The 21694-nt window shown below is 43.0% G+C and overlaps 3 protein-coding genes across 3 annotated transcripts; all 3 read right to left on the minus strand.

Moving 5' to 3' along the window:
- Positions 1-3650: 3650 nt before the first annotated feature.
- LOC127340731 (phosphoenolpyruvate carboxylase 4) lies at positions 3651-9933 on the minus strand. The gene is made up of 11 exons (XM_051366483.2): positions 9809-9933; positions 8938-8999; positions 8272-8505; positions 7924-8049; positions 7562-7663; positions 7299-7445; positions 6264-6362; positions 5924-6012; positions 4957-5083; positions 4674-4880; positions 3651-4594 (listed from the first exon to the last, which is right to left on the minus strand). The coding sequence occupies exons 3-11, from the start codon at positions 8425-8427 to the stop codon at positions 3767-3769; spliced, it is 1881 nt and encodes a 626-aa protein (XP_051222443.2). The 5' UTR covers positions 8428-8505; positions 8938-8999; positions 9809-9933; the 3' UTR covers positions 3651-3766.
- Positions 9934-10151: 218 nt separating this feature from the next.
- Positions 10152-11571, minus strand: LOC139837846 (phosphoenolpyruvate carboxylase 4-like). The gene is made up of 7 exons (XM_071827145.1): positions 11312-11571; positions 11150-11227; positions 11005-11073; positions 10798-10876; positions 10647-10723; positions 10455-10550; positions 10152-10298 (listed from the first exon to the last, which is right to left on the minus strand). Exons 1-7 carry the CDS (start codon positions 11459-11461, stop codon positions 10152-10154), a joined length of 696 nt encoding a protein of 231 aa, XP_071683246.1. The 5' UTR covers positions 11462-11571.
- Positions 11572-18450: 6879 nt separating this feature from the next.
- On the minus strand, positions 18451-19262 carry LOC139837847 (phosphoenolpyruvate carboxylase 4-like). The gene is made up of 3 exons (XM_071827146.1): positions 19077-19262; positions 18789-18952; positions 18451-18505 (listed from the first exon to the last, which is right to left on the minus strand). The coding sequence occupies exons 1-3, from the start codon at positions 19230-19232 to the stop codon at positions 18451-18453; spliced, it is 375 nt and encodes a 124-aa protein (XP_071683247.1). The 5' UTR covers positions 19233-19262.
- Positions 19263-21694: the final 2432 nt, after the last annotated feature.

Raw genomic sequence — 21694 nt, forward strand, 5'->3', positions numbered from 1 at the left:
GCAAGCCCTATGAACCGGGACAGATGGAGTACCTTGCACCACAGGTGCAATTAAGTCACGTAACTTTTAAAATGGGCGGGGAAGCATGGCTCCTTCGGAAGATGGCGGTGGACTGGCCAGGGTCACATAGCTAAGGAGGGCTATAGCGATGATGGGGACATGATGGACCAGCATATCGACCCAACGTTTTCTTCTCCCCTCCGCCTTTCTCGTGGGTGCTCTGCTCCGTCCTCCGGGGCCGCGGGGGTCCTCCAAGGTGCTGCAACCTAGCCCGAGGAGCCCGTAGTTGACCGCGATAGCGCAACGGAGGGCTGTGTCGCTAGAGGTTCCTGCCTGGCGCATGCCTCGGATGTCGCCATATTTTCCATGCTTCGTGGATATCACAACACTAGGTTGGGGCTAAATGGATGCGGTGGTGGTGGTCTCGGGTGGTGGAGGCGGGGGCGAGTTCTCTTGGGAATCAGCAGCAACTTTGTCAGGAGGCAGCATCGACCACTTGATGGCAACAAAACTACATGTGTTTCCCACCTTCGTTGGGGATTCAAGTTCCGAATGATGCAACAAGGGTGACTTTCCCTACAAGGATAACTTGAGGGTTTATATTGAACTCTCAGGGAAAAAGTTCAGTTCTTCCTTCAAGCAACCTAACAAGTAATAGCAAGAGTTCTGTGTCCCCAACTCCATCGAAGTGGTTGTCAGACACAATGGGGTGTAAGTGACATAAAACCTATGGGATGATTAATAAGTCTGGTAGGTTTTGTGTTCATTCTATGTATTTAGTTTTGAAAATAGCTGAGAAGAATTGGCCGCACAGGAAGAAGATGTTTGTTAAAATTCCCCTAATAATCAAAATTTGCCTTTGACTTTTTGTTCATAACGGTACTTGGACTGAAGATAACTTGTTGCATAGAGGCTGGAAAGGTAAAAATGCTGAATGCATGTTTTGTGACTGCTGAGCATTGACCATCTATTTTTTGAGTGTGTGTTGGCTAGATATTTGTGGGGCGTTATTATATGTAACTAGATGATTTCCCGCGCGTTGCTGCGGTAATTTGTAAAAAACGATGCTAAGTAAAATTTACATATACAGCAAATAGACATCAAAAATATTTTGAACTTAACACACTCTTTAGCAGACTGGATCAAGAACTTGACAAAAAAAATTCAGGTATTCATTTTCTCTCAATATGTATGTACCACATGATTACATGAACAACCAACTCTATATGACCATCTGTGGACTGTGCTACATACATGCCCAACGCTGAAAGTGTGTTTCTAACATGATCCAACCATATTATTCTTACTTGACGGAACATGACAATGTTAGATATGTATGTATGCCACAAATATAGTAGTGTTGATGCATACTAACTAACTTGACCTGCGTAGATAACAGATTAGTAAAAGCAAGAGTCACTTGTCCTTGAAATCAAAGTATTGTGTAAGAAACTTAACAACAAAAATAAGTGGAGATATGTACACAAAATAATGCTGAAATGTGTTATTGGCCCATATACCGAAGTTTATCACATGAGAAAGTATGTTTGAGAAAAAGTGATGAAAAAATAAGGCATAGATAGATTTTAAAAACGATACTTTCTTACCAAACTCATACTCAAGCATAATTAGGCATTTAAGGAACTCTATCAATCAGTTGGCAGACAAAGAACACATGCTCCGTGATCAGTAACAGGAGGGGCTGCTTGGTTGAATTTTTAGAACAGCTTAGTGCTTGCTAGCTTAACTTTTTAACACAGCTTGCTTGCTTAGTTTTGTACGGGATCAGGGAGTGTTCTATTGGCCATTGGTGCACAGCATCTCATCAGTCATCACAGGGAACTGCAGATGATACAAAGGCGGATGATGTTGCCATGCATGCGTTAAAATATTAAAATCTGCGGCATGAGAAATGGAACTGACCTTATATAATTCCTTTGCCAATGTGTACAATGCCTGGCTGAAACAAAAATAAGTACTTTGCATATATTAGAATAAATCTTTGCTTATGAATATAACACAATTTTTTTTTGAGGTTCTAGAATCAGTATTCCCTGAACGACGTGAATTCAATCTTTATAAATTGTATATACCCAAAATATTTATCTTGGAGTTTAGATTTTAAGAAAAAAATTTCAGCGGAAACTAACTTTGGTGGCAGAAGATATACCTGATATTGTAATAAGTACTATAACCGAAAAGAGGCATGGCTCTTTCAGTTTGCTACAGTGATTTTGACCCGCTGAGATAGCCATATATACATACCAAAAAGCTTTGTCAGTACAGTACAACAATTAAGTAGAAAAACATGCAAGTATATGATGAATGATAAATTATATCAAACAAATGGCAATGCCCCTGGTCAAGCTTGCACATAAGTGGACGGATCTACAACCGTAACAGAAAAAAATCTCAAAGGTGTTGATGGGCGAAGATGACCATGGAACTGATGGGTGGCTGCTTGGTGAGGAGCTCGGATTTCAGTTCTTGGACGTTCTGAAACTGCACTGATACAACAGCAGCCACTCGGATTGGTTCTTGGTTGCCCTCGAGGCTGGAACTGTTGGTCTATGGCGGTGCCACTCGGATTAAGTTCTGGAGGACCCGTAGGCGGATGCGTCGGCATGGTTTCTTGCATTGGCGGCTCTGCGGTAGGATGTATGCTTGGAGTTTCCGAATCCAAAGAATGATGGGTGGCTGCGTGGAGATGTGCTAGGCAAAATTGGACATGAGGGATGGGCAAAGTATCTGAGCGCGAGAAGGAAGGTGAAGACAAAAAACCTTGGCGTGAGCACTCCCAACAGTCCAACCTTATATTGTGTGGGGAAACATTGGAGGAGACGAAGATGAAGGGATTCGGTGGTAACACTTCAGCATTAACTGCCAAAAAACTTAATTTAGTGGAGAAATGAAGGGGCGCAGGGAGAAAATAGTTCTGGTTGATTAGGTGCAGGTGCGCAGCGAGGAAACTATGATAGTGGGAATGTTGCATGCATGTCTAAACTAATGATCATAGATTTTAAATCCGACGGATGGAAATAATTGGGGTGATGTGGCTTCATCATATTTGAGCTTGCAAACAATAAATGCATCTTAGTGGGGATGAACTTTATAGATATTATAGATTTTTGCTTAGATAGTTCCCCTGCTAAGTTCTCTGATGTTGGTGTGTAGATATGTAGATTTCCTAGATCTGTAGTGACTGTACGAGTGGATGCCACTATTTGGATGATTTGGAAAGTTAGGAACTCTGCTGTTCTTTAGAATGTGTTTCCTAATTATCCTTGCAAAAAGTTTTTAGTGGGCGTCAGGGATGGGAACCCACTAGGAGGAGAATTGCAGGCTGAACTTGTTGGTCTTTGTCGAGAACAGGGGAAGTGGAAAAAGGTTGTGTTGCTGGCAAAAAGGAGTGTGAATTATCCTGAACCACCCGTCTAACCACCTAACCTCAGATTGGTTCTTGCTGGCTGTTGGTTTTGACGGTGATATTAGAAACTATGGACACCTGGAGTCAAATCTGTAGAACCAGTAGGTGTTATGCTGCGATTAAGAGCTATGTTTATGTTGGATGATGGATGATAGGATCTTGTTTATTAATTGGTTTTATTTTAATGAAATCGGGGGGGCTGTAGCTCGTTAAGTCGGAGAAAAATAAAACATGAATATGACATTAATACTTGTGCAAAACAAATGATTGCAAAACGTCCCTATCATTGGTTGAACTTGAGGGCTCCAGCGACAGCGGGAAAAATAAGAAATAGAAGGTTCAGCCGGTGTTGCGCATCCCGGCGGCGATGCCGTTGATGGTGATGAGCAGCGCGTCACGGAGCTTCAGGTTGTCGTCGTCCCGTCGCAGGCGGCGCAGCACCTCCACCTGCAGCATGTTCATGGGATTGAGGTACGGCAGCCTGCTCTCGATCAGCCTCCTGAGGCTCCGATTGTTCGCCGACAGCTTGCAGTGCCCGCTCACCGCCAGCACGCACCTCTCCGACCTCGCTAGCTCCCTCCTCAGCTCCTCCCCCACCGCCCGCCGCTCGGGCGACGACACCAGCACGTCGTCGTAGTGCTTCGCCATGGGCGCGTCGGCCTTGGCCACCACCATCTCGATCAGGTCCAACGTGGACTGGAAGAAGGGCCACTCGTCGTACATGGCCCGGAGCTCCTCCGTGTGGCCCTTGTCCAGGGCGTCCTGGAGGCCCTTGCCGACACCAAGCCACGCCGGGAGCACCAGCCGCGTCTGCGTCCAGGCGAACACCCACGGGATGGCCCGGAGGTTGTTAATGCCGGGGGTGGCCTTGCGCTTCGCCGGGCGGCTGCCGATGTTGAGGTACCCGAGCTCCGCCTGCGGCGTCGCCTCCTGGAAGTAGGTGATGAAGGACGGGTCCTCGTACACCGTGCTGCGGTAGTGTGCGCAGCTCACGCGGGAGATCTCCTCCATTACGTGACGCCAATGGGGGTCCCGGGGAGGATGCGGCGGCCGCAGGGTGGCGAGCAGCACAGCCGTCGTGTAGATCTCCAGCTGCCGCACCGCCGTCTTGGGCAGCCCGAACTTGGCCTGCACCATCTCACCTTGCTCCGTCGACCGAAGAGTGCCCTGCATTTTAATTTCATCTGGTCAAAAACATAAGCTGCGTAGTGCACTTCTGGAATTCAGAAAAAACTACTGTTCTCACCATTACTGAACCAGGCGGCTGTGACTGAATGGCGAGGTACGTCGGCCCGCCGCCACGGCCAATGCTCCCGCCGCGGCCATGGAAGAGTGTGACCTTGATACCGAACTCGTTGCACGCGGCGACGACATCTTCCTGAGCCTTGTACAGCTCCCACGCTGCTGTGAAACGGCCGGCGTCCTTGCCTGAATCAGAGTAACCAACCATGACCTGCACCGGTCAACAGGCTCACTAAAGTTTCAGATAACTGCTCAAAATGGAAGATTCACGTCTTATAATATTCTACCTCTTGGTGCCCGTTGTGGTTCTTGATGACATGCTCTCTGTACCAGTCAATGGCCAGCAACTTCCTGATCGCCGAGCCAGCTTCCCGCAGATCCTTCACCGTCTCGAACAAGGGAACAACTCTTAACCTGTTCAACAAGGCCACACCGTAATTTTAACCAGTTTCGCCCATCGCCAGAAACATGTAGAGTGGGCTTGACTATCCCAAGAAGATAACAGTATTCTACTCCGCAGAATAGGTTTGGTTTAGATGTTCAACTATTTCCTTTAAATCGCCTGTTAGTATAACCAAATGGTATGCTTTGAGGTTCATCAGTTGATTTGATCATAAAGCTGTATATTGAACATGACAAGAAATTCATGGAGAAATTTAGTGTTTTTTTCTCTGGTTAAAATAGCCGGCTATAGCCGATAGCCGCAAATTTTTTTGAAGCTATGAAAGGCTATAGCCGGGCTATAGCGGGCTATAGCCATATAGCGGATTTGCTAAATAATGAAAAAAATTGGACATCATATAGTCATATATATAACAATAATTCACAAATTAATAACATAATAACATCTTCACATACAGATACACATAATAGTAGTTTTGTCCAAATATTACAACATTGTTACGTAGTTTAGGATATAGTTATGCCCATAATTACATAACTAGAGCTTGGTGGCTATTTCGGCAAGCAAATAGCCCAGTCAGCTGAAATTTTTGGTGCAAAATTTTGGGCCCATTGAGCGGGAAGTTAGCGGCTATGAGGCTAAGTTAAGGCTAAATAGCCTTAACTGGGCTATTAGCGGCTATTTCTTTTTTAGCCTCTAAAGCCTCTAGCTATAGCCGCAGGCCTCGCAGCTATAGCCGGCTATTTTAAACAGAGGTTTTTTTCGAAAAGGAGGGAGGTCCCCTGGCCTCTACACCAACTGGTGCACACAGCCATAACTGTTAGTACATATGAATAGACAATTTTACTTACGTTCCACCAGGACATGGCCGTCCCATGTCACCACTAACTGTTAGTCTTGCGTCCTTCTGCAACAACTCAACGGCGAGGACATCACTGGCCTGCAAGGAAATACAAGCTGATTAAAAAAAATGCTAGCATTATGGAACACCTGAAAAATCAAAACTTGTTCCAGCCAAATACAGTTTGTGATCTTGCATATGAGCAAGTGTTAATAAGCTGGTATATAACACTCTGTTAGGTAAGTGCAGGTAAGATTCACTCAGAACTCTGAAACATAGATAATGGCTAATTAAATATTCAGAAATTCTTCATTTGTTTATAACATTACAAAAGTGGTGTCTATTCTTACATTAGAGGCCATTGAAATCACATATGCTCCAAGTGAGTCACTCCCTAATTCTGCAGCAACACGGAAGGTGTCGAGAACTTCTTGCACGTCAGCAGCAACCTACAAAACAGGAAGAGAAAGATAAATATGTAAGTGTTCTGAATTAGTCAAAGCATAACTTTTGTTCACATATTCCTCATCTACAATTATATGTAATCATAAACATCAAGATATTATCATGTATCAAACTTTCAACCCCTAGCTGACTCATTTGCTATATTTTTATGGAAAATAAAGTGATTCTGTTTAATAGTTAAATATAAATCTATATTGATGGAGCCAAGAATGTTAAATATGATACTGTTTCCCCGTCAAGTGCTGCATAAATCGACGACATTTTACAATCTCAGTTAGTAGAGCAGCCTAATTAGAAATAGTCATCTCTTAGTCGATATTCATAGTCGTCCGACAAAGATTAACTAAAGCTCAATCCTTGGGGTAAGAATCCCGATGGCATTTTTTTAGGTCGAGCAAAAGGATCCTAATGAAACTCCACCTGCTATGGCGGCACTATGGGCGACCTGACAAGAATGGGGAACAATACCAAGAGAAGGTCCTTTTTTGTGAGAACCAGGATTCAAGCCCTGGTCGGTGGCCTCACACCTGGAAACCTTACCTCAAGGCTCGTAATGATTTTCTCATCCATTTATACTTGCATCTAATGGTTCTTAGCATCAACTTAGAAATTATTATTTTACTTGTATCTGAATCACCTGAGAAATACTACTGATAGATAAACAATGTGATTGATGCTGTAACACAAAATTGCTCATGCAAGAACAATGTGAACTCAACTGGATGGCATGGGTGGTTCATGATGATATGTTAGCCATATGCCCATATTTAGCTCAGAGCAACTTGAAGATACAAACTAGCATTAATTTCGAACACCATAATGCAACCTTGTTTTAAAGGGAGTAAGATTCAGCATTTCTATCTACGATGTAACCAATCAATTAGTATTGAAATAGTACATTTATATACACAACAAATTACCTCTATGTATGGGGGGACCAGAGGTCGCTTCCCTTTCAACTCCCTAGTCAAGAAATCCAGCTTCTTTTCTTCATCCCACTCACTATAAATACCCAGATCCAAGTAAGACGTAACGGCATCAAGTGTTTCTGCGTGCCGGCCTGATTCCTGAAGCAATAAATATGTGGGTCTATTAATGTCTGAATTTTAGCTATGCTCTTTGGGAGTAGAGGCAAAATTTGATCTGAGAAATTGTAAGCAGCAGTAGCAATCGTTGCATATACCTGGCGCACGTCGAGCTTCATCAACACCATACCAAAGGTTGCAACCCGTCGTATAAGATCTGCTAATCGACCATCGGCAAGAATGCTTGATCCACATGATTGCTTCACAAAATAATTGAAGCAGACGTACTACTCAGTACAAAAGAATAATGTGATAACTGATAACAGAGTATATGTTCCTTGGTTACTTTTTTGCTCATTTTATTATTTGAACAGTCTGAATTGATAGAGTGAAAAGATTTGCACTTTTTTCTATGTACTAGGTTGAGTATAATATTGAGTTTTATTTCGCATTGCCCGCAGCAAAAATGTACAATGACCACCCAAAGTTCCGATTACAATAGTTAATAATGAAGACTAACCAGTGATTCGTAGCACAGGGTCAAAGGCTCTAAAAGTTGATCTGGTGTTTCATAATATTCTGCAGGATCATAGTCACACGGTAGATCCTCAAGAAGAAGCTCAAGTCGTCTTCGTGTCTTCATCATCTGAAAGCAGAAATATAAAATAAGGAAAATCAAAGAGAAACATTTAATTATGTAAGAATTATAGTATTAGTCTCGTTTATACCTAGAACTACTGGTTCTGATTTATATTTCCCTTACCATTGGTTGAATTATACTGACAAACTAGCAGTATAGGACCAAATCCGATATCAAACAAACCTAAATCTAAGTATGCTTGTTTAACAAACGAAGTTTGCTTCTAACCTTTTCTTTCACATTACCAAGGACAATCCTGTATGGAGTGATTCCTGGTCTGTCAGAGAGGCTTGGCTCTAGAAGCTTTCGGAAGCTTGATCGGCCTATCTTAGATTCTGTGAACAACATTTTCCTTAGTTGACCAGCACTTGGAGTTCGACCCATATGTGATGATCCTGGTCGAGTTCGTCCAGGAGACTGCACTGGACTGTCATCACTCTTTTCTGTTGGAATTTGAATCCCCTGGAGAAGACAAGCAAACGATTAATGTGACATGAACAATTACGTTGACATCTATATGTCCAGGCATCAGCTACCTAGGAGAAACTGCATTGTTTTTTCTTTAAAGAGGGGAGAATGGTAACCCAAATTCAAGTCAAAGACGATTTGGACCTGCGCAAAAAATAACATTTGCCAAAAGTTCAACTATTTTATAACCGTACTGCTAAGGTTTCATATAAATTGATATTACTGAATCTAAGTGAGGCCATGCAACCATAATCCATGTCGCTTATAATTTCATAATACCAGTTGCCAACGAACATGTTGATACATATTGCACCAGATTTGTCACCACATTTTTTGTGCGTAAACCTAATTACCTGAATGTTGTCCCACGAACTTCATATGAAAAGTAGAACATATGAGACATCACAAAAGCCTAATAGTTCAAACCTGACGTTTCGGGTTCCATGGAGGTTTTACGATTCTGATTTGAGCTTCGCTACCAATGCATTCTGCATCAGGTACAAGTCCTAGATTAGAAAACTAGGTGAAGGTGTAGGCATGGCCTAATAAACGCAACTGCAAAATTTAGATAGATTCTGTAACACAAAACGCAGGTATTATTACAGATGTTGATTCCTCATTGTGCAAAAGGCCTTTTAACTAACGACATTCTAAAAAGTGTGTTAAATATTTTTTTAAAATACATGTCAAATGTAAGATGTGATAAGCAGACACTTGACTAAATCCTGGTTGAGAGGTAGCAGATGATGTTGCAGCGTGATTTGCTAAATACAATGTTTTACCTTGGCTGAAAGGACCTCGACATCTTTTGGAAGTACTCCCTCCGTCCCAATACAACCTTCTTGGGACGGAGGGAGTATCAAATTAAATGACATCAGAAAGATCTGTGTAGCAGAAAGATCTACACCTTTAAATATATGCGCAGTTTATAACTTGAGTATGCTTATTTAAAATATTAATCATTAATGATGATAGTGAATCAGGAAACATCAAGGAGTTCACTGTTTGATGTATAACAATTTGATCAACTAGCCTATTGAAACTTCATTGGGCACTTGTGCTATTAGGGGTTTCCAGGGTAGAGTATTAAGGCTTTTAATAAGAAAATGTTGGTAAAGCATGCAATTGCAGCCCTAAAAGAACGGTGACATCTTTGTTTTTGTATAAAAGCGACACCAATTTATCATACAAATTAATTGATGGCGCAACCTAGTCTATTCCAAGACCAGAAACTGTAAAGTGACATACTTGTCTGATGCATTAGCACATGGAGTTAGGAGCTCAACAAAGATTCTACCTGTCAATGATGGAAGATCAGCACCAGAAGGAAGCTGAGCAGCGAGCGCCAAGCTAGGCTGAAGTTTTACGATGTTTTGCGGTCCTGTTTGGGTCCATGGACTGGCCTTCGTCTCTTCAGATGCCGACTCTGAGGAGTCCACTTGAAATATAAATAAAAAATGCACTTTGGATGAAATAGGTCTAACCTATGTTCAATATTATGACTACATTATGGAGATGTGTTGTTCAAACTAAATAGGAATTTCCAAAAATTGCCACAATTGGCAACAGCAAACCAGCTTCTGGTTCAAGGTCTTAGTCATTAATTAAGATTGGACATATAAAGTGTATGAACTATGGAACTAGCCTTTGAGCAAGATTTCATTAGCTACGCTTGCAAGCTTCTCGCTGCATTTCTTGATGGATAGCTCAAAGCTGAGATTGTCTAGTTGTCGGATGTACAGGTCAAGTGCCATCCACCGGGACATCAAGGAAACATCCCGAGTCACCTGCACATAGAAATAAATGTTTCAATCTTCTTACTGTGGGAAAAGTCAAAATAACAGAAATAGAGCCCCATCAGTCCCCTCTAGAAAACGAAAATAAAAAACATCGCATCATGTAGAGAGACTAGTGAATAAGCATCATCAAGCCAGCAATCTTACTTTTGCTGTAACATTAGGATTCCCGTCTCGGTCACCACCCATCCATGAACCAAATTTGATCGGTGTGCACGTCAATGGAAGCGGCTTGCCAGTATGCTACATAGATAGCATTAAAATGAAAGATTTAAAATTTCTTGAGGGGGTGAACTGGAAGTTAAAATTCATTAAATAGCTGTATATTGTTACTGCAACCTTCTTCAGAGCATTGCTAACACGGCGAAGGTATCGTGGTATCGCTTTCCAGAGGGATTGCTCCACAATATGAAGGCCTGCAAGAGTCGAGAAAATGTTTTGAACTTAGGTATATATTATCACAGAGAAACCAGAATTCTTAATTGCTTACCAGCCCTAGCTTCATCAACTGGTGTAGGTTTATGACGCCTCAACTCATCTGTCTGCCATAATGCTGTGATTTCCCTTACCTATATAATCAGAGTCCTTAGGAGTTCAGAGCAGATATGGAAAAGTTCCTCAAAAAAAAAAAAGCAGATATGGAAAAAGGGAGCATTGAATGGAAAATACTCCGTATATAAAGACCACTGAAGTATACCAGGTCTTCTATTAACATTTCTCGATCCTCATGGCTAAGATCAGGGCGTTCATTGAACTCTAAGAGATGCTGCACCACAGCTCCATCGGTCATTAAACAGAAGAAACGGCAAGACCAGAAGAAGAAATGGTAGATATTAACTCACGGCTATTCTAAGATGCTTGTACTGCAAAGTCCGCCGATTTATTTGAGTAGGATGCGCTGTCAGGACAATTTCAACCCCCTGCGCAGCGGGATTTTTTTTTCAAATATCAGTTAAGCTTGATCGTGCCATTCGAAAAATGTTATCCGTTGCTTCAATATGTACCTGTTTGCAGACAGTATCATATAGTTCTTCTGGAGGAACACCGCCTTGAATCAACTTGTCAAATATATCATCACATGATTTTGACAGATGCACTTCACTACGTGATTTACGGACCCTATATACAGAAGATAGAATATTTGTTCTCTGCATCTGAATGGTTAAATACAGCACAAAACTGGATCTTTACGTTGTAGATTTTTGAGGGTGCCAAACTAGGTACATTTGTTCTTTCAGATGATTAAAAAAATAACAAGATAATTTGCCGAATTACAAACTATACCATGAGTATGCAACATGCATCATCATTATCTTTATCGAAAAAATGCATCATCATTATGATGCATGATGGTACGGATCAAATATATGCATTGAGTCTTGACTATTGAGAAGTGTTCAACACATCATACAAAAAACACAGTCCTCCGTTAACTGCATTGTTCATTTTAAGAAGGAAGGAAAAGAAGAGTATGTTCCACAAGCACAGCTCTGCCAATCCATTTTCTTTACTTCTGTAATGAAGTTTTACTTAGCACCAGCACATTCCCGAATTTGTGTGTCAGATACAATTTAAACATTAGAAATGTGTTTCTCTCCAGGCAACAAATTAATTATAACTAGGTACAATAGAAACTGGATCTTTACGTTGCAGATTTTTGAGGGTGCCAAACTAGGTACATTTGCTCTTTCAGATGATTAGAAAAATAATAACAGGATAATTTGCCGAATTACAAACATATATCTATACCTAATAATAAAGAAGTTAATGTTTCCTTGGTTTGGTCCATCACTTTGCGCTTTGGTCCACCTCAAAGTACGCTTTGGTCCGCCGCACGAGTTATGATTTCCTATGTCGCTAGGAAAGTATCTCGACCCGCCTTGAACCGAGTAGTACTCTTTTTTCTTACCTTTCTGGATCTTTAAATATGAGAGCAATGGGTTCCCCTTCATCAGAATCAGAGAGATCCGTTGCGACAGAGCTACGGATTCCGCCGGCATCAGAATCAGATCGATCATATCAAAATTGAGTTCATCTGAGACCGGCACTAGGTGATGCGGCCCCGCCGGAACCGCTAGCCACGGCCGTCTACATCCTGCCGGACGACCTCCTCCCGAGCACCAACATCCTAGGTTCCTTCAATCCCAAGCAGGCAGCAGCAACCGGCAATCACCGAACCAGCAGGCACCCAACTCCAGCCCCGGCGTCGACGCCCGAGCAGTACTCTGTTTCTCACATATCCGGCAGCGTGCAACATCTTCTAGCATGAAAGGAGAAGGGCGCATCCCGGCCCGGGTGGCACTCTGTTTCTCACGTCTTCGGCGTCGTGCAACATCCATCTGACAGGAGGAGGGCGGCAGGTCGGCAGCACCGAATCATCCGGATCTCTAACGCCGGGCGAGCTTGCATACCTATGGCAAGGGTTCCACCACGCCGCCGCCCACTACGGCCATGGCCCACGGGGTTAAGCAAGCTGGAAGTGGACACCGGGAGGCTAGAGGGTAGTGAGCTCTAGCGGCGGCGAAGGGTGGTGCAGAGGCCGACGGCGGTAGCGGCAGCGGCCGGAGCGAGGCAGGGTACTTGTGGTGCTTCTGAGGACATACGTAGTCTCCGTCCGTGTTTCCTCTCTCCAACGATGGGACACTGGCCGGCATACCGGCTCCTTGAACATACTCCTACATATGTGCTTCGGCGGTCCTCCGCGCGCTGCCGTCACCGCCAGCATCACCGTGTGAACTGTTATATTGTGATCCAAATTCATATACTAAAGGGAGGCTAACTTCTGACGAGCGGAGCGAGGCCCGTCGCCGGAGGCTTGGTACGGATCGTTGCCACCGTCTATATATATTCCATGTAAGCCGCCGCTAGGGTTTCATCGCATCATTGTACACCCACGGCGTTTGTAAACACCACCGAAATAGTGAAGTTTTGCTGGCTGCCGCCCGTGGTTTTTCCCTTGTGTGTTGCAAGGGTTTTCCACGTTAAAATCTCGTGTCCCCTACAGTGTTTTACTTTTCGTTCTTCGTTTTTTGTGCATCTCGATTATAACAAGTGGTATCAGAGCCCGTGTTCTTTAGATCTAGGGTTTACGAGATGTCGTCACTGAAGTTCGATCTACCGCAGCTGGACTACACCACGAGATTTGCTTTGTGGCAAGTGAAGATGAGGGCGATTCTCGCCCAATCTTCAGATCTGGATGAAGCGATCGATGCTTTCGGCGAGAAAGCGAAGGATACCTGGACTGATGCGGAGAAGCGGAAAGACCGTAAGGCTTTATCGTTGATTCAACTCCATCTGTCTAATAATATTCTGCAGGAAGTGCTGCAGGAGAAAACCACCGCCGAGTTATGGGTCAAACTAGAGGAGATCTGTTTGTCCAAGGATCTCACGGGCAGATTGCACGTGAAGATGAAGCTGTTCTCGCATAAGTTGCAAGAGGGAGGTTCGGTAATGAATCACCTATCTTCCTGGAAAGAGATTGTTTCTGATTTGCAGTCTATAGAAGTTAAGTATGAGGATGAGGATTTAGGTCTTCTTCTTTTATGCTCGCTGCCTAATTCTTTCAGTAATTTTCGTGACACCATATTATTGAGCCGCGACAAACTAACTCTCGCGGAAGTTTATGATGCTCTCCAACAAAAGGAGAAAATGAAATCTATGGTGCAGGCTGAAAGTTCGTCCTCCAAGGCGGAGGCATTAGAGGTCCGTGGCAGGCCTGAGCAGCGAGATAACTACTACCACAACAACAGAGATAAGAGCAAGGGCGACAGAGGTCGCTCAAAATCCAAAGGACGTGACAAGTTCTGCGGGTATTGCAAGAAATCTAACCACAATATTGATGATTGTTGGAAGCTGCAGAACAAGGAGAAAAGGAACGGAACTTACCAACCAAAAAATAATGATGGTAATGGTAAGGCTGTCGTTGTCACCGGTAAGGGTGAGGCTGCTGTTGTTGCTGGTAATGATGGTAGTGATTATTCTGATGGAGATTGCTTAGCTGTCTTGGCTGCATGTGTTTCACGTGATGATGAATGGATTCTTGATACTGCATGTTCGTTTCATATTTGTTGTAACAAAGATTGGTTCAGTTCTTATGAGTCTGTGCAGAGTGGAGATTTTGTGCGTGTGGGGAATGACAACAAGTGCAACATTGTTGGCATTGGTTCTGTTCAGATCAAGACCCATGATGGGATGACACGCACGTTGACAGGAGTGAAACACATACCCTCCATGGCGAGGAATTTGATCTCTTTGAGCACCCTTGATTGTGACGGGTACAAGTACAAAGGTGGGAACAAACTTTTGAAGGTATCATCAGGTTCTCTCATTATTATGATTGGTGATATGAATTCTGCGAAATTATATATTCTTAGAGGTAGCACTTTGCATGGTATTGCTGCTGCTGTTAGTTCTGATGAATCCAGTAAGAATAACCTTTGGCATAAGCGTCTTGGACATATGAGTGAGCTTGGTATTGCAGAATTGGCAAAGAGAGAGCTAATTGATGGCTGCGATTTAGGTAAGCTTGAGTTCTGTGAGCACTGCATCTTTGGTAAGCATAAAAGAGTAAACTTTAATGCTTCCGCTCATACCACCAAAGGCATTTTAGATTATGTACACGCTGATGTTTGGGGTCCGTCCCGTAGAACTTCTAATGGTGGTGCTAATTACATGCTTACTATTATTGATGATTACTCAAGGAAAGTGTGGCCATATTTCCTGAAACATAAATCTGATGTTTTTAATGCTTTTAAGAAGTGGAAATTTATGGTAGAAACCCAAACTGAAAAGAAGGTTAAGATACTTCGTACTGACAATGGTATGGAATTTTGTTCAAATGAATTTGATGAGTTTTGCAGCAATGATGGGATGGTAAGACATCATACCATTCCGTACACCCCTCAACAGAATGGCGTGGCTGAACGCATGAACAGGACCATTATTTCGAGGGCTCGCTGCATGTTGTCTAATGCAAAAATGCATAGAAGTTTTTGGGCTGAAGCAGCCTCCACCGCATGTTATCTCATCAACAGGTCACCTTCTGTTCCACTTGATAAGAAAACTCCAATTGAGGTATGGTCTGGTTCGCCTGCTGATTATTCAGATTTGAGAGTTTTTGGTTGCACAGCTTACGCTCATGTTGATAATGGAAAGTTGGGGCCAAGGGCTGTTAAGTGCATCTTCCTTGGTTATGGTTCAGGAGTTAAGGCATATAGATTATGGAATCCTGAAACTAAGAAAATTGTGTTGAGCAGGAATGTCGTTTTTAATGAGGCGGTTATGTTTAATGATAGTCCGTCTACTGATATTTCTGATGCTATTGATTCTCCTGATGTTTCTGATGATGAGCAAGATTAATTGGCGTGCAGGTGGAGCACGCAAAGGAGAATGAAAATGTGGTTCCTGAAACCAACAATGATGATAATGATGTTCCACCTTCACCACCTATTGTTCAGCGACAAGGACGGTCTATTGCTGTTGACCGCCCTAAGAGAAATATTACACCTCCTACCCGATTAATTCAAGAATGTGATATTGTTGATTATGCTTTGAGTTGTGCTGAACAGGTGGAGCATGATATTGAACCAGCTACATATACTGAAGCCATTGCTTCGGTTGATAAAGAGAAGTGGGTAGGTGCGATGCAAGAAGAGATGCAATCGCTTGAGAAGAATGGCACATGGGATGTTGTGCACTTGCCTAAACAAAAGAAGGCTGTCCGCTGCAAGTAGATATTTAAAAGAAAGGAAGGTTTGTCTCCTAATGAGCCTCCACGGTTTAAGGCAAGGTTAGTAAAAAAAGGTTTCAGTCAAATTCCAGATGTTGATTATAATGATGTATTCTCCCCGGTTGTGAAGCATAGTTCTATTCGTGCTTTCTTTGGTATTGTTGCTATGCATGATCTTGAGCTTGAGCAGCTAGATGTAAAGACTGCTTTTCTGCATGGTGAGTTGGAGGAGGAGATATATATGGACCAACCTGAAGGTTATGTTGTGCCTGGTAAGGAGGATCTTGTTTGCAAATTAAAGAGGTCCCTTTATGGTCTGAAACAGTCGCCACGACAGTGGTATAAAAGGTTTGATTCATTTATGCTTACACATGGTTTTGAGAGATCTAAGTATGATAATTGTGTGTATATCAAGTTTGTTAATGGATCACCTATTTATTTGTTGCTATATGTTGATGATATGTTGATTGCTGCCAAGAGCATGAAAGAGATCAATATTTTAAAGAATCAATTAAGTAGTGAGTTTGAGATGAAGGATCTTGGTCCTGCTAAGAAAATACTAGGCATGGAAATTAAAAGGGACAGAAAGTCTAGTTTGTTGTTTCTTAGTCAGGAAAAGTACATTGAGAAAGTTCTTCATCGTTTTAATATGCATGATGCAAAGTCAGTTACTACTCCTATTGCTTCTCATTTCAAGTTGTCAGCTTTGCAATGTCCTAGCTTTGAAGATGATATTGAGTCCATGTCTCGAGTTCCCTATTCTAGTGTTGTTGGTTCCTTGATGTATGCCATGGTTTGTTCACGTCCTGATCTGTCATATGCTATGAGTTTGGTCAGTCGATACATGGCTAATCCTGGTAAAGAACATTGGAAAGCTATTCAGTGGATTTTCAGGTACCTTCGCGGCACATCAAAAGCTTGCTTGAGGTTTGGCAGGATTGGTGAGGGGCTCGCCGGATATGTGGATTCAGATTATGCTGGCGATTTGGATAAGAGAAGGTCCCTCACAGGTTATGTGTTTACTGTTGGTGGATATGCTGTTAGCTGGAAGGCTACTTTGCAGGATGCTGTTGCACAATCTACTAGTGAGGCTGAGTACATGGCTATTGCTGAGGCAGGTAAAGAGGCTGTTTGGCTGAAAGGTTTATATGCTGAGTTTTGTGGAGATAATTCTTGCATTAAGTTGTTCAGTGACAGTCAAAGTGTTATTTATCTTACTAAAGATCAGATGTTCCATGAGAGGACAAAGCACATTGATATTAAGTACCACGCAATCAGAGATGTGGTTGCAAAAGGTAAAGTGAAGGTATGCAAGATTAGTACTCATGATAATCCTGCTGATATGATGACTAAGCATGTCCCTGTGTCCAAGTTTGAGCTTTGCTCAAGCTTAGTTTGTATAATTGTTTAGCCCAAGTGGCTATTGGCGCCAGCAAGTGTTTTCTTTGTTGATTCAGGTGATTGTTGAAGTTCATGCTACAAGGAATTTGTCTCAAGGTGGAGTTTGTTATATTGTGATCCAAATTCATATACTAAAGGGAGGCTAACTTCTGACGAGCGGAGCGAGACCCGTCGCCGGAGGCTTGGGCCGAAGCGTTGCCACCGTCTATATATATTCCCTGTAAGCTACCGCTAGGGTTTCATCGCATCATTGTACACCCACGGCATTTGTAAACACCACCGAAATAGTGAAGTTTTGCTGGCTGGCGCCCGTGGTTTTTCCCTTGTGTGTTGCAAGGTTTTCCACGTTAAAATCTCGTGTCCCCTGCAGTGTTTTACTTTTCGTTCTTCGTTTTTTGTGCATCTCGATTATAACATGAACTACTGTGACGAAAAGAAGAGATCACGAGTACGCTCAATGGCGGAGTATTTGCTATGACGAAACTGAAGAAATCATAAAGGTGGCAGCTGACAAACTATCAATAGCTTAACTGAACCTAGAACCCACGATTCAGTGCAATAACGGCTGACCTTTTCTTGACAATGGATAATACGTAGATACATGTTCCTTCTCCAAACGATACCAATGGTTTCCGCGTTGGGTTGATTTAGTTATTTTAATAGGAAGCTACTCTTGGCATGATGGGTCTGACAAACGCTTGGTAATTTGTTTATTCTCTAAACTGGGTTTTGTGTTTCTCCTTGATGAATGAATCAGGGCATGTGCGCTGAAAACTTATATCTGAGAGGTGGAATTAAAATTAAAACTTCTAGAGATGGACAGGTTAAATTATTGTTGTTAAATAATATTTTACATCCTAACATTACGTTTATTATAGTGATCATCAGATTTATTAAATATCTTGTGTGTATAGTTCCAATATATGTTTAAAGGACGTCGGAACCGAGGCTTTCAAGAGGCTTTCAATATGCCACGGGGCTCCAAATTTGTGCCATTTATGGTGGCATAGAAATCTAGCCGCAGAGCGTCTGGTCCAGCCGCCGTAGTTGCGTGTCATTGATGACGGCACTGAAGGCAGTGGGAAGCGCACACGCTGAAGCGATGCGATCGAAGCGATGAACCCACTGTCAGACGGGGACGACACATTATTTAACCGTCTAAACACAAATAGTGACTTTTGGTCAGCCAACGTGGAGTGTCATTTAACACTATATATATTTGTGGATTTTTTTTCTTTCCCGGTGCAACGCACGGGTATTTTTCCTAGTCATACAAAAAAACACATTTCCGAATGGCGATTAAAATCGCAAGGGCACAGATGCACCGTTGTTGCAGCTACGTGGGTACGTACCTGTGGTACCGCTCGGCGATTCCCGTGAGGTTGAGGTAGTGGGAGAAGGCGCGTGCGATGGCGAGCGAGTCCTCGAGCGACATGGCGGCCAGCTCCGCCTCCAGCTGCCGCTCAACGACCGCCGCCGTGTCCTCCATCCCCGCGCCGCGCATGGTGGCCGCGCTCTGGTTGAACGCACGTACCCAACATTTCAGTCTCGGCCCACGCAGATCAGCATCGATCACATCGGTCTTGTCGCGGCATTTGATCAATCAGCGAGCAGGGAGGCGATCGCGGGTGGGTACCTACCTGGGCGAGGATGCGGATGCGCTCGAAGAGGTGAATGAAGTGCGGGCCGAGCTCGCGGAGGAGGACGTCGTGGAGGAGGCTGCCGAGGAGGCGGCAGTCGTCCTCGAACGCCTGGAAGGATATCCCCTCCGCGATGTCGTCCGTTGTGTCCGGCATCCTCGCCTCGCCTCGACGCCGTTCGGTCGATCACCTTCCTACACGAGGGATCGAGAGACCGGATTGGTTGGTTTGTTCGGAGGAGGAAGAGAGAGGGATGCGGCCATGCGGAGAGTCAGAGGAGGAGCCATGAGAGGAAGACGGCGGACGCGGCCAAGTGGAGGCGTCGAAGCGGGGAATGCGAGTGGCACAAACATTTTCACCTCTAATTTATTTTTAAATATATGTATGCTGAATTTATTTCTCGTTATACTAGTTACTAATAACCTTATTTTTAAAACAAATTGTTGTCGTGCTTTTTATGGCCTAATCACTCAAATAATTTTAAGGATGTTAGTATTTCTCGGTCAACTTTGCTTTAGGACAATCAAATCTCAGTTACAACTCATGTTACAATTCATGACTAGCACGAATAACAAATCAAATCGAACTATCTGGAGCATATCTTTTTAGTTGCATTTTCACTTGCAACTAAAAAATCTCGGTTGCAACTCTACTTGTAACTAAAAAAAAACTCAGTTGCTACCCATTTGCAACTCACATGTATATACGAATCACGATGCGGATCAAACGATGTAAATAGGAAAATATGGATTTTATTCATTACATTTATCTTTTTCTCATAGTCTATATATGAAAGCATTATTCGACGAAAAAATGTGCGTGCACGCTAGACAACTATATGTACTTGTATACTTATTTGAGATTATATTGAGATGTATAAATGAAATTTTTAATTTTATTAACAGCTCCACCGTAAACCCTATTTACACTACTCCACCTCACCGCCAAATCCTGTGCCACTATTTTCCCCATTCGAGCTCTCTGTCGAGGAATGCTTCTTCACCGACCATCAGATAAGCGATGCCATCTTCTCCAGCCGATGGAGCTCTCCGCCACATGTCTTCTTCCACCGTCTCGCCAACATGTCGTCTTACTGGTCCGATTATCAAATTGCTATGAGTAACATTGAACCATACCAGTGGTAGCTTAGATCTATTAGTCTAGAATTGATATCTTAGATTTGATGGTAGTATGGTTGATTTAGCAACTCTAGTTTGATGATCTAGCGTGGGGAAGAGATATATCGATGTTTTGGGTGTGTGTTGGATGTGTTGTCTGATCTTCTTTGATGTGTAGTCCGTGTATAAGAGTATTGGTTGGTACGAGGATGGGTTCCACAACGCGTAGTTATGCTCCTTGTACCAACTTTGCGTTTATACATGGTAGCACTCAATGAAGGGCAGCTAGCAAGCTTCACTACCCGTCGTTGTTCTTCATCACATATCTTATTAGAATGTTCTTCTTGTACTATGGTACTTTGATTGATGTTGTAGGATAAGGAAAAAATGTCTCATCTGTCAGCGAACTCGGTGATGGCGGTGGTACCTCTTCGATATATGTCGGTGCTTGATAGGTACTATCCAATTTGAAAGAAGGATGTCATGACATCGCCAACTGCTCTGTCAATTTTCGTCCTGAACATGATGTATGGCTTCATCAAGAATGGAGTCACAATGGATAAGCGATTCAGGCTTAAAAAAAAAGCTTACAACCTTCTGAGTCATTGAAGAGCAAGATGGGTTCATGTACTCAAGCTCAAAACGCCCGAGGATATGTGCATTTGGTGGAGGAGGCAACAACTATCATGATAGAGGACAATATCTGCTTTGCCCACCTTGGATCAATGTAGCACTTACTTCAGTTCTAGTGATAAGCTATCACATGACCAAGAATTAATTAACTTCTTAACTTCTTACGCGCAAGATAAACCAAAGGACACCGATTTCATCAGTATGCCCACATAAAACTTTTCTCACCACTAGTGTAGCTATGTACAACTCAGGGGGGCAACCGCCCCCCCCCCCCCCCCCCAGCTTTGTACAAAATTAGTGAAGGAATTTTTTTACATGGCTTGTGGTAGATTTCTTTTTAGCATTTTTCCCCTTCAGATCCCATGAAGTTTTTGGTTTGCCTCCTACTAGATATTCTAACAAGCTCCGCCACTGATGCTCACATGAAGATCATCTTCGTTGGTTGTGTTCTAGCAACACCCATCTCAGGGACTGTCGTCTACCACGCTCTCAGCCACCTCATAGAGCACAAGGCACATGCCATCAAGTATCTAGCGATAAGCCTTGTGAGCAGGATGAGCCGGTTTACTGTCTTACTCAGGAAGTATTACTTTTGTGGAGACCGCGCATGTGGTGCTTGTTGGTAATGATGCTGATGTATATTTTGGGAGTAGATAGGTTTGATTAAAAGTGATGCCAAATCTATTATTTTGCAAGGTGGTATATATTAACCCCTCAACAGATGAACTGTGTTGCATCATGAGCAATAGTTCATTAACTTATGGTGCAACACTCTTAGAACTATGTTAGTCCTGCTGATTATCGGAAATTCAATTCGGCTCCCGGGTGTGTATGCTCCCTCTACCAACAAAACATATTTTGAAGTGT

The sequence above is a fragment of the Lolium perenne genome, chromosome 3 (assembly GCF_019359855.2).
Source record: "Lolium perenne isolate Kyuss_39 chromosome 3, Kyuss_2.0, whole genome shotgun sequence".
In the NCBI taxonomy this organism is placed as follows: domain Eukaryota; kingdom Viridiplantae; phylum Streptophyta; class Magnoliopsida; order Poales; family Poaceae; genus Lolium; species Lolium perenne.